Raw genomic sequence first — 15533 nt, 5'->3', positions numbered from 1 at the left:
TGTGACATTCCTGCAGCATGCATATACTTATATATGCTTATTTTATCATCCTGTTTATGATGCAAGTTGTGTGTGATGTCTTTAAGCTACTGGGACCTTGAATTTCCCCTTGGGGATCAATAAAGTCTCTCTCTCTCTCATCACAGGGTTGAGTTATCTACAAGCATTATTACACAAGGAGACCAGGCGAACCAAAGACTGGAAAAAATGGCTTTGACTTGAGAGTTAATGACCAATTAATTATTCTCATTTTAGCTAAAAAACTATGTATTATTGTATCTATATTGAAACTCAAATAATGTTTGAGCACAAGGATGACTTTCCTCCTTAGAATACTGTTTGCTTCTTACTGGAAAGGTTGCTAGTTCGAATCCACAGTATCGATGAATGCAAAGCGGGGAAAATACTTTGTAAAAGATAATCAATCAAGCACGGATCAGACTTAAGTCCTCCAAAGTTTTTATTCCTCTTTAAGACAGACAAAAACAAGTTTCATTTTGCATAACAGTAGTACAGCAGCGGCCGAGGGTACAAAATGCTTCTTTTTTTTATTATTCAGTGTAAAAATAACTCTACTCATAACCTCACACCTGTGCCGTCCTCTCGTAGTGCAAATGCTTCAAATAAAAGTTAGGCACATGATGGATACGATACGATCGCAGTTCAATTACACTTAAGTACTGTGACAAGGAAACATTCTCAACTCCTTTTTTGTGGTTTCCCAGCCCATAATGTTCAACACTGACACTGAACAAGACTGAACAAATGATGACAGCTGGAGTTTAAATAGCAATAAAAGGGCAGTTTGCCTTCCTGTTTGTAGCTGTTAAGTCCGATGAAGCTTCATAAAAAAAAAAAAATAATAATAAAGAATAGAAAGACCTAAGAGTCCTATTTTGCTGACAAGATGATTATCTGTGTCCGCTTCTTTGACTAAGTGCAACGGAGTTTAATACTATGTCAAAAACAAACTATATATCGCAAGCTTATGGTCCCAAGCAACGATCCCAACTTGTCCCTAGTTTGCTTGTTTTTATCTGTGCGAGCATTTAAGTGGCAACTTGACATCTTTCTACTTTTAAAAAGGAAAGAAAATAAAAACTAGCTCAAAATAAAGTCAAATATTTCCCAGATTTACATATGTTACAAATAAAAAATAAATATCAGCTTTGTTTTTCATCTAGGCATTTTTATGATTCATTCGAGAAAAATAATAAAAAAAAAAAAAAAAAGGTACAAAAAGCGGCCGTCGTTCTTTTCCGACTAACACAGTGCAGCTTATTTTAGGTGTTCCTCCGCCATCAGGAGGCCAGCACGCCTCGGCGGATGATGTCAGAGCCGTAGCGCCGGCCGAGGGCCGCGTCGCCCCTCAGTTGGTGGGAGTGGCATCGTTTCAAGCAGGGCTCCACCTCGCCGGCTCTGGAGTCGGAGGTGTAGCCGTCGCTCTCCGTCCCCGTCCGGAGTCTGGTCCTGGGGTACGACGGCTCCGGCGTGTTGGTCAGCGGCCTCAGCAGCGGCTCGCCGTGCTCCGCCTCTTGCGGCGCCTTCATGGCCGCCGTCAGAGGCCTCTCGCTCCTCTTCGGGATCCTGAACTTCCCCCAGTTCCTCAGATGTCCGGCCACGTGTCTGCTGGTTGTTTGCGAGCCGTTGGCCTGAGCTTTCCTCAGCCAGCCGTTGGCTTTGGCGGGGGTGGCCTCGCCGGCCCTGCTGAGTTTAGTGTTGGTCGCTGCGCCCAGAGAGACGGGGCACCGTTTGGTCATTCCTTCGTCCGTGAAGAAGTCGTCGTTGTCAGAGTTGCGGATGTCAACCAGCCGGATGGACACTGTTTTCTCCAGGTGTTTGGACCCGTACCTGTTCTTCGCCTGGCTGGGGAAGCTCTCGGTCACATCGCTCTTCCTCTTCCTCCTCCTCTCCTCTTGTTCCTGGTCGTTGTCTCGTTTCCGCCTGGCCAGCGCCTCAGGTTCGGGCCCCGGAGCCTCCCTCCTGTGGCCCCTGACGGTGATGGTTTCCTGAACGACTTCTGGCTTCTGAAACTTTGGGAAGGGAATCTCCTGGCTGATGTCAGAGTTGGGGGTTTTGGCGTTGCGTGTGTCCTCAGCGGGCTCACACTCTTTGACTCGGGAGACTTTACTGTCCTTCGTCTCCACTGGTTTGCTTAGATTGTCCTTCTTGTGAGTGTGCGGGGAGTCCGAGAGGCCTTTTCTCTCGCCACTTCTCCTTTTTTCCTGCTTTAAAGACCCTTGTTTGGTTTGGAGTCCAGAGTGGCTCCAGGAGGAGCGAGCCTGGGAGCCCTGAGACGATAACCAGCCCAGAGAGAAGAGCTGCTCCAAATCCTTCGCTGACGGATCGCCTGCAACACACACAAGTCATGTACAAACTCAGCACAAAGTTAAGGCAATGCTTTTCTATCATCCTCTACTGACTTTCAGTTGACTCTTACTGTGATCTTATGATCTCATAATTACGTTTTACGCATTTCTGTTTCCAAATTAAGAAGTCCTTTTCCTTCCGTTAATTAAAATAACAAAAACTTGGGCACCTGGATAGCTCAGTTGGTAGAGCGGGCGCCCATATATAGAGGTTTACTTCCTACACGCAGCGGGCTCGGGTTCGACTCCGACCTGTGGCCCTTTGCTGCCTCAGATTTAGTGGAATAGAAGGAGGAAATAGCAGTTCATTCTCAAGATTGTACTAAAGGTGGCCGGGGTTGGCTCAGTGGGTAGAGCAGGCGCACATGTACTTAAGTTTATGCCTCAACGCAGAGGTCCACGGTTTGAGTCCGACCTGTGACGATTTCCTGCATGTCTTCCCCGTAGACCATGCAACTTTTAGTTCTTAAAACCTCCAGACACTTGTGTCTCTCTCCCGAGTTGTTGAAGCTTTCTCCGACATTTTTTTTTGTCACTTTAGCCAATGTCTTTGTCAATTTTTTCAGTTTTTTGGACGTTTTCGTTGTTTGTTTTTTTTCTCTACATTTCTTGGGGGGCATTTTAAGCCTTTATTTGTATAGGACAGCTTAGATTTGAAAGGGGAGAGAGAGGGGGGAATGACATGCCGCAAAGGGCCGCAGGTCGGAGTCGAACCCGCGGCCGCTGCGTCGAGGTGTAAACCTCTGTACATGGGCACCCGCTCTACCAGGTGAGCTAACCAGGCGCCCCTTTTCTCTACATTTCTGTCACTTTTTTCAGTGTTCTTTAATCATTTTCTTTTCTTCAAATGCTAGAAAATTAGATAAAACACCCAAATTCAATGAAAGTAGTGAACTGATCAGTTCTGTAACTTGTGAAGAGCGTTGTACGGAACCATCCAAGTTATTTTTTTTGACAATTTGGTTGCAGGAAACCCAAATTTCTAATATAGAAACTTTTTGAAAATGGGTCAAATTTGACCCCGAGGACAACAGGGGGGTTAAACATGAATCAAATACATTTTAGATGTCTACGGAATATAATTGGATATTGGGAGGTTCCAACTTAAAGTGAGATTCTTAAAACTGAACTACAAAAAAAAGCTCCCAAACCAGCTGACAGACACAGCGCCCTGATATGATTAGTGGAGCTTTAGTGACATCATGTCGCCGGGCGGGGCTGACTCACCCGTGAGCAGCTCGTGGTCGACCAGTCGGACCTGGTGCTGGAAGATCTGCTCCTGGACTCGCCACAGCGAGCGCTTCATCTTCTCCCTGCGAGTCACCATGTAGGTCAGGTTACGCACCTGCGGAGCAAACACAGCTTCTTTAGACGGTCAGAAACTTAGATGAACAATCTCTGGCTCGGAACAATGGCTCACACCGAGTCCAGCTTCTCAAATGTGCAGATATGCGGCTTTTCTCTGTTAATATCCATATAGAGTGACGTCTAACAATTTACACACATCAACCTTTAACGGTGGTTAAAAGTGGAACGGGCGTTTCTCACTACTTACTTCCAACATTTTGAAGACTTAATTATTAAAGTAAATCATCATGCAGCCCCATTTTAGATTAAATCATCTTCTATTCCGTTTCTATTGCACATGTATTATATTGTGTATACTTCCATACGTCTTTGCATATTGTATTTATGAATCATACTGTAAACTATATATTTTTTAATGTACTCCACCATACTTTTTCAATAGGGCTTGCACTAATGGACTAACAATATTTGCAAAATCTCATTTATGTAACAGTGATTAAATCTGGCCCACAATTTCCACATTTCCGAAGTGCTTTTTTTTTCTGCCTAAGGTATTATAATCTATACATCTTTTGCAATTCTTAATGCATTTTATATTCATAAACATTACATTTACATTATTGTACTGCTGTGATGTAAATAACTTATCTACAAAGAAGCAAACCGTTCCACCATGTTCAGAATTCATTTTTAATTTATTTAAACGGGGTTCTTTGGTCATTCCGTCCTTCTCGTCTCCCCGCCTCTTTTAACTGTGGAGCAGGGGAAGTAGAAACCTACCCTCTCCAGGTCCTGTCGCAGATGTGTGAAGAGCTGCAGGCGGCGCAGCAGCACCTCGTGCTCGCGGCGCGCCAGGCTGTCCTCCTCGTCCTTCTTGGGCGTGAGCAGCGGCTGGTTGAAGTTGGCTTTGCGCTTCAGTTTCCAGTACTGGTACAGGAAGTCCACCGCCTCGGGTGCCAGCTTCAGGTGGGCGGCCACCTCCTCCACCTCCACAAACTGGTAGAACTCTTCCTCCATCTCCTGCAGCTTCAGCTTGCGGAGGCTGACTCTCTTTTCCTGCTGGCGACAGACGAGCGCCTCCAGGTCGCTGGCCGCTCTGTCGGCCAGCTGCGGAGCCACGTAGGAAGAGGAGGAGGCGGCGTCTTCCTCCCCTCTAACCCTGCCTCTCCTCTTGCCCTTCTTGTCTCTGGCGCTCTCCCGCTCCTCCTCTCCTCCAGAGTCTCGCTCCCTGGACTCGGCGCCCTCCAGCCCCGAGTGTTTGGGGCAGTAGGACTTGAACTTGACCTCGTCGTCCTCGGTGAGAATGGTGTTCATTTCGAGGCTGGCGTGGAGGCCGCACGTCACGTGGAAAGCAGTCCGGCAGTTTTTCGCGGAGCACTACAAGCAGCAAACACGACACGGGTAAACATTCAAAACACACAGTCCTATATGAATTATAACAAACTCATTTCATATCGGCCAAAGTCTATAGCTGTGTCCCATATCCATACAACAGGCTAACTCTAAGCAGCAGGCCCAAAGGGAACGGAGGAGCTTCTCTGGATGGTGGTGAAACAGTCACAGTTTAACTGTTGTCTGACGGCACAGGTACTGTATAATTCCAGTTATGTTGCAAGTTGATATCTTGTACACTTACTGCAAAATTTGTATATACTGTATATATTATTAAATAAACGTTTGATGCAAAACAACTTGACAAACGGATTTTGTGCTGACTGATCAGCTTCCTCCTCCAACCTGCTGAAATCTATTACAATTTAATTCCCCACATTTGTTTGGTTGTGAAAGGCAAAGGAAACACGTCACTCTCCACAACACTAAAGATATATCCAACTGCAGTCGGAGTTATTCTTACACGCTGGGTCCAGCGTTGCTATTCACGGCTCATTAAATGTCTCCGTGTTTGGGTGAAATGTGAGACGGGGACTCTACCTGTATACACGCTCCGGCCTTCTCTTTGCACAGGCAGCAGATCAGAGCCCATCTGTTGCTGGGAATGTGGGACACGTTGGTGATTGGCTCCATCTTCTCTGGATTCCCGATGCTCACCTGCACAGCACATTTAACATATAACATGTCACGTGCAATTCAAATGTCAGCGCAGGACAGGTGGTGCTGACTCATTTAACACAGAGTCTTAGATGTTTACATTTCCATGCATTAAGTCATATGTCATTTTTGACAACTTGAACCAAACAAGTTAATCTCCTCGAAAGCTACCATTTAAGGCTGTAATTAGGAAAGAAATCTACATTTAATTTTTTTATTTTTCAGGCGGAAAAGTCTTTGATTATTTTATGAATAACAGGAAACAGCCTAATGTAAATGAACACCAGCTTATAGTTTTAAGTTGTATTTTGGACAGTAAAAATGATTTGTTTACAAGCAGAAGAAAGCTCTTTATATGAAAGAGTGATATCTTTTTTAGAAAAATGTTAAAGATGATATATGCTCGTGATGCATGATAATTAGTTTTTCATTCGCAGCGATGGATCATCTTTTCCAACTGCAATGTAAGTTGTTTACCAATTTGATGAATGAATTTGATGAGAATAATTCAGAGCCAGGTCAATGTCAGTAATAACATTCATCATATACATACACAACATACATCAGGGATTAAAAAGGCTGGAATTGTCCTTAAAACATGATTTCTATACAAAGTTAAATTAGTTCTATACTAATTTTCTAAAGATTCACACAGTACTGTAATACTGTGTCAAAAACAGGAAGAGTGAATGTAATTATTTGGTATAAAAAACAGAAAAATAAAGACATTTTTTTATCTCCACCTCTGGAATCCACAAGGCACAGCTGACGTGGACCCACTTGGTTCCGCTTCGGGTCGGCTTCATGGCTCCCCCCTTCTTGGGACACAGCTGGCACTTTGGCAGGATGCCGAGGGCACAGATCCGGCACAGCCAGCTGCCCTTTGGGACTTTCTGGATGCCGTAACACGCCTGATGAGAAACAAAAACGGGTCAACGTATTTGGGTGCAGGCAGCAAGCGGAAATCAATACAGCAGCAATATAGGAAGACATAGAGAAAGCGCGTGGGTACATGTGTGTCACATGAAACCACAGCAACAGCTGATCTGACAGTTAGGAGGAGTCATTTTCATTTTGCTTTTTCACCACAGCGGAAAAAAACAGTCAAAAGATTGAGCCGACCTGACGTGTCACATCTGATTGACGTGTTAACATCTGTGACTGAATGTAAAGCTTCCTGCTTCAAATGCAACCAATAAATTGACTAATTTGGAATTTGAAATGTGTTCCTCTTAACCCCCTTCTCCCCCCCCAATTAACACGCGCTCCCAAGAAAGTGAATGCCGGAGACAGGAGAAGAAGCTCTGGCTGTCTGGGAGAGGTCAGCCAAATCCTCTGTAGTTTGGCTACCTAAACCATAAGGAGTTTATTTGCAAAACAACATCAAAGAGAAAACACACAGCAGTTTGTAAATCCTGCAATGTAACGCTGACTGAGACAGCTGGGACCACCTCCATATTTTTATCAGCACTTATAAAGGAAGACTAAAGAAAAGGTAAGCTAAGTCTAGCGAAGGTAGCTAGCTATCGTTTTCAATCTGCCTCTGTACCAGAATTCTTCAGAAGTTTAGCGAATATTAGCTATACAAATTAGCTAGTTGTGTATATACACTGTATGCTTCAGTTGTTTGACAGTTATTTGGTCTGGTCTTGGTCTAGTCTCAACCCCTCCAAGTCTTGGTCTAGTCTCAGTCTCAACCCCTCAAAGTCTTGGTCTAGTCTCAGTCTCAACCCCTCCAAGTCTTGGTCTAGTCTCAGTCTCAACCCCTCCAAGTCTTGGTCTAGTCTCAGTCTCGACCCCTCCAAGTCTTGGTCTAGTCTCACGTACAGCGCCCGTGTGTGTGTTGAGCTCTGACCTGGTGAACACAGATGTTGCACTTGTCGCAGAACACCATCTCGTTGTTGTCCTCCCCGTCAGGCGAGCGGCAGACGTCACACACCACGTCCTCGTCGTACTCGATGCCCAGCCCCTCCTCCGTCTCCATGGCGTGCGTCATGTTTTCGTGACAGCAGCGCTCAAACTCCTCCATCACACGCTCCATGGTGATCTCGTCCAGCGGTGGCATGGCTGCAAAAGTCAGCAGTGAAAGGTTTGCTGGCTTGTTTGTCACAAGAAAAGTCCAGTCTCATTATCTCAATATTGCATTCTCAAATAAAGTATCAAACGCTACTCTGGGACATGAGAAACTTGTTGAAGTTAATTAAAAAGTCGCGGTGATTTGCGCCTGGGTAGCAGAGGCTCAGACATCGACGCAGGTGCTGCGGGTTCGGTTCCGACCTGCGGCCCTTTGCTGCACGTCATTCCCCCTCTCTCTCCCCTTTCATGTCTAAGCTGTCCTGTCACAAATAAAGGCCTAAAATACCACCAAAAAAAAAAAAAACATAGACAGAGCTCAACTGTAGACAACAATGTGCATCTAAACAAAGACGTGGTCAAAGCAACACAAGCAGCCTAAAATAAAAACTCTAAAACATTGTGAACCCAAAACCTGTTGTATGAACAGAGTCTCCAGCTTGAGGAGAAGATGAAGTGAAGCTGAGACGCTGTTAGGACAGGGCTGACTGTAAACCAGGGACAAAAATGAAAGCAAATCTGACACTTTAGACTTTTCTTTCCCTAACAAAAAAGTTGGCTGTTCATATAGCTACACAGAAAGAAAACACAAATCAGTTTGAGGAACACCTTCAACCAAAGCATCTTCAGATGTGTTGGAATAGCACTAACATTCTGAATCAAGGCATTTAACTAACCCTTAAATCGTGATTCATGTTTTTCCCTGAATCGTGCAGGCCTACTTGACAGTACCGATGGGGAGAACTTGCTGCCGTGGTAATAAAAAACAAGCTGGCTCACTTAAAGTGTATAGTCTTTAATGAACCACCACAAACATCCTAAATCCCTTTCATGTCTGAATCATACAACATAGTTCCAAAACATCAGATTACAGAGAAAGATTTAATCAAAAGGGCAAAAAACATGGTCTAAAATTTGCCAACAGCAGTGCATTTTCGGCCGATTCAATACTTTTAGGTTTTGAAGGCAATGATGTTTTGTTAAATAGATTTCGTGAATGACACCTACAACACAACTACCAGCCTTCTGCCAAATCATCATCCTCATTTCTAGTGATGAATTGGCGAAAACAGGTTTTATTTCTCCGATTCACGGCTTTGTCCTAGGTGCTACCTCTCTTCAGTCACTCTCTAGCACGCTCCACCTTACGGACTTGGGGGCACACGTTGAGCCTCCGTTAACAGTTTGTAACAGAAATAAAATGGATTATGGATCATTTTTATTGTAGCTGACTTTACAAGCTGACATCACTATCTATTGGCTGTTAAAACAGGTGACGTCCCGTACGCCTGGGCAATATATCGATATCGTGATATGAGACTAGATATAGTCTTAGATTTTGGATATCGTAATATGGCATAAGTGTTGTCTTTTCCTGGTTTTAAAGGCTGCATTACAGTAGAGTGATGTCATTTTCTGAACTTACCAGACTGTTGTAACTGTTCTATCATTAGCTTTTACCCACTTAGTCATTATATCCACATTACTGATGATTATTTATCAAAAAACCTCATTGTGTAAATATTTTGTGAAAGCACCAATAGTCAACACTACGATATCGTTGCGGTATCGATATCGGGGTATCTGGTCAAAAATATCGTGATATTTGATTTTCTCCATATCGCCCAGCCCCAACGTCCCGTACGTTCTAAAACCAGCTGCCTGTGACTTGACCAACTGAGTCGCAGCGACACCATCAGCTGGTTTGAATTGAACGTTCAAAAACAGTTTCGTCTCGTCGCGAATCTTTGGTCTGACCTGGGCACAAACATCAGCAGTTTTGTGACTAACCCATCTCTGCAAACTCCTCGTTGGCGGTCTGCAGCCAGGCCACGTCCTCGTCGTTCAGGTCGTAGCGGCACATCCCCTCCGCCAGCGTCCGGATGTCCACGTAGCCCAGCGCCTCTGTGCCAGACGTCCGGATCAACTTCTTCGGCTTGACGAACATGACCTCCTTTCCTTTCTCAGCCAGCACCCTGCAGAGCACAGTCGAGGAATAGGCGTCAGTTTACGGTCCTGCATTTACAGTATGGTACTTTGAATTATCCATCCATCCCTTTTCTAAACACTATATAGCACTTTTAAAAACACGTAGTTACAAAGTGCTTCACACACACACAATACATATGAACAAATAAGAATAAACATGTATTACAGTGCCAAAATACAGCGTAAAGGGGGTGTAGCCCTTTACAAGACGGCTAGTGTATAACGGTGGGTGTTTAAAAGACGCTTCAAACTGTCAAACAAAAGATTGAGCCGACCTGACAGACTGACGGAGAAGATTCCAAAGGGTTGGAGCTAAAATGGCAGAGGCACGCTCACCTTTGAACCGCTGAACACCGTTTGTGTTGCGTGTTAAATGAGCAGCATTGTATCATAAATTATGCTTCGACTAATACTCTTTACATCATCATTACAATTAAAATCTACATGTACAGGTTTGGTTTCCAACTGCTCTCTAACATTGTGCTTGCTGAAAAACCAAACTATCTGACTATAAGCCTGTCACGATTCCAATAAAGAAACGATTCCATGTAGAAATCGGTTGTCGATGCCCAATCCTACCTGGCGACAGGCTGCGGGATGGACTGGGGGCTGACGGGAACCTGGACGCCCTTCTCCCACTCCTGCCTCCACGGGTCGGCCAGGATGTAGTAGTCCTCCGGGTTCAGCTGGTACGAGTCATGCACCTTCATGGCGGTAATCAGGTCGGTCCTGAAAACCTGCGACAGGCGCATAAAAACAAAAGTCAGTACACTTCACTGTAAGCACTGTTGCAACTAGGGCTGCACGATGAGAGGAAAATATGCGATGACGTTGTTGAATATCGAAATAAAGATATTACTTGGAATAAATAAACAGATATTAAAGTGCACTCAGTCTTGCTGATTTCAGTATTCTGCTAAAATACAACAAACTGCTTGTTGAATTTAAAACAAACTAAAGGAAATCCTTTCTAAGATTGTTTTATTGAACAAATTAAACATTGAATATAAAAAATAATATAAAAAATAAAATAATTTTTTAAGTGCAGTTTTCTGCTATTTTCTTTCAACTACACACAAAGAATCTCAGAGTGTCTTTGGCGCTATGTCGCAGCCTTTCGCAATGATTATTGTGCCAGTTGATATCACGATAAAAAAAAATAATAATAAAAAAATAATATATATATATATATATATATATAAATTGTGCAGCCCTAGTTGCAACAGTGAATAAATACAGCCTGTGAGGGGGTAATATTTATTTTGTTGTTTCTGACAGACCATCACATATTCTCTTCAGTAATCATACAGCCACATTTTGGCTTCCAAAACACTGGTTTATCAGCATTAATGATTTCATCTGAAACAACATCTACATCAATACATATACATCAATCATCCTAAAGCTCAACTACGCTATAAAATGTTTAAAAAAAAAAAAAAAACTACCACTACACATAGCCTGACATAACCCAGCCAATCAGGATCCTGCTTAGGCCTGAGTCAATGCTTTGTTTTGATTGGCTGTTGGTCAAAGGGCGTGTACCGTGGCCTGCAGAGACCAAGTCCACAGACTGTACAGTAGATAACAGCAGTATACTGTGCAACGTGGAAGACCGCACTAATGAATGTGACAAATAAAGACGTGTTTTACATATACTATTTTTGTATAAATATACTATTGTATGTTTTAATTTACAATATTTTTGCAGGAGTCAATTTGTTCCTTAAATCATTACATGTTTTTAGTTTGTGTTTTTTCATGGATCAATACAAATAAAATAAAAACAACAAAAATGAACTAAAACATGACAGACGAAGATAGTTCATGAACTATGGCCTTTACACATGTTCATTACAGTCTTATCATCCTACAACGCGGTTGTGATTAAGAGTTCAGCCAGACGTACCTCGGAGGGTTTCTGCCCGGTCCCCCTCCTGGGCTGTGACGAATGTTGGGACCAGCAGGTGGAATTACCTGGAGGAACACAACAGGGTGTTAAATGTCTCATTCATTTTTTGTCTGTTTCTGCTGCTGCTTTAATGAACAACCACACATTCTGTAGAAGGTTTGGATTTCACACACCCCCCCCCCCCTAATTTTCATAGTCAAACTGATGAAACTGACATTTTCTGTTTTCAATTTCATTTCTTTACTATTCAGTAATTTGACTTTGGGCTTACTGCAAAATTAATGACAGCTGCAACAGCAGTCATTTGGCATTTAAAAATCACAAAGCCTTCGTTCTTTTTACATGTTGAAACTCAAAATCCTAAAAGATCGTTTGGTTAAACAGTTACAAACAACAAAACCCTGAATCAGACCTTGGCTAAAAGCAATTTTCAGTAAGAGCTTCGGGTTTGTTGTTATACCAGATGGCACGTCAGATGGATTGGATAACAAGTAAACCCAAACAATCACATGGAAGCATCTACACTTTGGTTTTCCGCAATTAACAACTTACCACAACATTTTACACAATGTGGTAGAACCCCACCCATCTGAGAGTTTGTGGAGGATGAAACACACTACTACATGTCACATTTGAGCCTGTCTGTCTGACCTGCCAGGATGTCTTTAAAGGTCCAAGTGTCCCTATTCTGTCCCCTGTCTCTCAGACTGTAGACCTTCTTTTTCTTTTCCTTAATCTTTGTCCATCTGCTGCCCTTCTTCCCTTTTCTCTGTCTTGATTTCCTTCCTGAACATGAAGTATACATTTACTGACACTGACGAAAGATATATTTTCAGGAAAGGGACAACTACTCTGACAAAGAAACAGTGAAGCCACAATGAAAAGGCTATTTGGTAACAGCTAGAACATGTACTTGGCCGACAAAAAGATGTGACATTTACAGATGAAAACAACAAAAATGCAACAATACTGAAACACTATCTTCATCATTATCTCAAAATTACATTTTGCGGTATTTAAGGATACAAGTTGGCATTTCCTCTGCAGCTTTAGACATTTTGAAATTGAGGAAAGTAGCAGAATTGTGAGTGACCTCGTTCAGATCTATATTTGGACTTGGTATGAATGAGTCAGCAGAGACAATATTTGCTTACTTCCATTGTCGGAGTCATCACTGCTGCTGGGGTGCCTGCTTCTCTTCATTGTCGTCTGTCTGCGGAGCTCCGGCGTAGGTACACTTAACACAGACCAGGCAGGAGGTTAAGTTACAGGAGGGGATTGATGACAAGCCACAAGATATACAGCTTTGATAAAGAAAACTATGAACATTTGGGAATAAGAGTCTGACTCAAAAACTGACATGATGCTATAGCACAATGTTAGCGCCAGAGTCTAATTAATCACTGGCATACTTAATGAGTAAGTTAACACAGAATCAAGTTTAGAGGGCATGGAATTAATGCAGAGTTACACCTATACACAGTCAGTTTCCACCATGTATAAAAGCATACTCATGACACATTGAAGCACTCCCACTGCTGCTTTATTTACTGATATAAAGCTGTGATCTCGTTGGTTTTCATTTAAATAAATGTCTAACTATTACTGAAAGAGGTAACACAATAGTGACTGATGAAAGTATTGCAATATTTATATATTTGAAGTTGCAGTATTACCAACTGGGTGTCCAACGTGACATGTCCCGGGGGAAAACAATCCTGCATTACAGGTTTTTCTACATTGTATATAGACACACAAATTGAACTATGTACACAATTCTGAGCTCATGTATCAACAAGACTCCAGACCATAAAATTGGAATGAGATTCATTCCCAAGACTGCTAAACTTTACACTCACACTTTTATATCCAGTTTAATTTCTAGCCTAACAATCAGGATACAATCCCTGCAGCCACTTGCCCATCTTCTGAAAGGTGGTTTTTAATTCAATCATTAAACTGCTAGGTAATCCATCATGTCTCTAAATATTTACAATAGCTCTACTAACATAACAATTATTGGCTATAAGCAGGTCGATATCAGAGAAAAAACAGTAACGTTGGTTCTATATACTAATTTCACTATTCCACCGTTTCCTTGTTGCTCTGACAGCACACCAACCCTGTAGCTAAAGATGTGTACAACATTACATACCACAGTCACTTTTCAGCGATGACAAGAAGTAACCACATGCAACAGACAGGAAACAACGCTTTTTACGGTGCTACGAATTCAGCCTGCATGATGAAAAATATCAGCGGGGGATCTAAAATTCCCGACAGGTGGAAATATCTCAGGGACTGCCGATAGCACGCACAAGCGGGGAAGGTGATAACCCCAATTTAGCTGGCTAGGCTAACAGCAGGCTAGCTACGCCCCTTCTTCCAGCAAACATGCAACAGAAAGTACATTAGCGGCTAACTTTAGCTAGCAGGCTAAACCAGCTGGTGGTTACCCCGGCAACATGGTAGCACGCGCAAGGCAATGTTGTGTTTTTACAATATGAACTTAATTGCTTTAAATCAGACCACATAGCGTTGCATTATTTAAACCACACTGCAAATGCTAGGTGGCTAACGTTAGCCAGCGCTAATCTCCCCACAACCGTTATTATGCAACATGCGGGCCCACCCACACCATCGAGTGGAAATGTTGTTTATGATAACGGGTTTTTTTTTTCTTCAAAATGCTCCGCTACGCCCGTTTGCTTAAAATAATAACTTTTGCAAAAAATTGAGACAGACTGGTTCATATTAGAAGGGTTTACGCTTAAATACGTGTTTTCTACTCTGCACATTAGGTACATTTAGCTGACGTTGGTGATTATGCTGCAATCATGTGCTCCTCGGATTTTCCCGTTACCCCGTTGGGAAGTCGTTTCCGAAAACCACAGAAATATATATTAGGGTTAATTAACAACTTTTTCAACTAATCTATGTCACTCTACGTGGAGAGCAACTTACTGTTACAACCGGTTACAACCTAATATCATATTCCAAATTAACGTTAACCTCCATGTGAGCAAAACTGTATATGCACTATGTGAATTAAATAAAAAGTCTTACCATTAACCTCACATTTACTTTTGTCCGCCTTGTTACTGCGTAATGTGACGCCAACTCTGTAAGTCCTATAATGCAAAACTTTCGCCGACTTTTCGAGTTGTTGTTCCGAGTTGAGAGGGCATTTACGTGAATTTTCGCAGTCTGAAATACATTTGTCCGATTCTTTCAACACCACTTGAATGCAGCATTAGCAACACTGGCTAGCTTGTTAGCTGGGGGCTACGCGTATGTAATGTAGTTTGCATTTAGGCATTAGCCAGCGCTGCTTACATGCTGCCCCCGTATTATCAAACAGTCCCCAGCCACCTATCTGTCAAAGGTTAAGGGTCAATAATTGATTCAAACTACCTGAAATCAACGCGAACACACCCATGAACGCTGAAAACTAACTAATACGGCAGTGTTGTTGTGCTATCTATGTTGCTAACCAGCAGCAGGGTGCACAGTGTTGCAGATTTACCAGCGATCCACTGGCTGAGGTTAACCTTTGGCGCCATTTTAAATGACGATGTCGCGTTTTCCTGGTGGACTGCTAGTGCGACCATACTAGAAATATTAACTCGTTCAAATAGCCGGTTAAGAACATTCTGTTAGATATGCACACGAATTAAACCAGTGTATATTTGAAAATAAATTGGACGGTACATACAGAGCACGTCAGGCCGGTGAAAGCCGGTGTTTTGAGTTTGATGTGAAGCGCACAGCCGTGAGTTCCGCTTGACCCGCATTCCACATACACAAACACAGAGCGGCGGCCGGGGAGGAGG

The 15533-nt window shown here is 42.9% G+C and overlaps 1 protein-coding gene across 4 annotated transcripts; it reads right to left on the bottom strand.

The window, feature by feature from the left end:
* Positions 1 to 436: 436 nt before the first annotated feature.
* On the bottom strand, positions 437 to 15526 carry jade1 (jade family PHD finger 1). Of its 4 annotated transcripts, none has more exons than XM_078277390.1 (11): positions 15416 to 15526; positions 12855 to 12937; positions 11698 to 11765; positions 10368 to 10525; positions 9591 to 9775; positions 7582 to 7793; positions 6470 to 6637; positions 5610 to 5726; positions 4458 to 5054; positions 3597 to 3714; positions 437 to 2350 (listed from the first exon to the last, which is right to left on the bottom strand). In XM_078277390.1, the coding sequence occupies exons 2-11, from the start codon at positions 12901 to 12903 to the stop codon at positions 1302 to 1304; spliced, it is 2721 nt and encodes a 906-aa protein (XP_078133516.1). In that variant the 5' UTR covers positions 12904 to 12937; positions 15416 to 15526; the 3' UTR covers positions 437 to 1301. The 4 variants fall into 4 exon arrangements, with proteins under 4 accessions (XP_078133516.1, XP_078133519.1, XP_078133517.1 ...); XM_078277393.1 differs by lacking the exon at positions 15416 to 15526 and adding an exon at positions 15115 to 15287; XM_078277391.1 differs by lacking the exon at positions 15416 to 15526 and adding an exon at positions 14767 to 15057.
* Between the last annotated feature and the right edge of the window lie 7 nt (positions 15527 to 15533).

This window comes from Sander vitreus, chromosome 20, assembly GCF_031162955.1.
Source record: "Sander vitreus isolate 19-12246 chromosome 20, sanVit1, whole genome shotgun sequence".
NCBI classification, from domain to species: Eukaryota; Metazoa; Chordata; class Actinopteri; order Perciformes; family Percidae; genus Sander; species Sander vitreus.
Note: the sequence above shows the minus strand (reverse complement) of the source record. Positions and strands in the feature narration are given on the sequence as shown.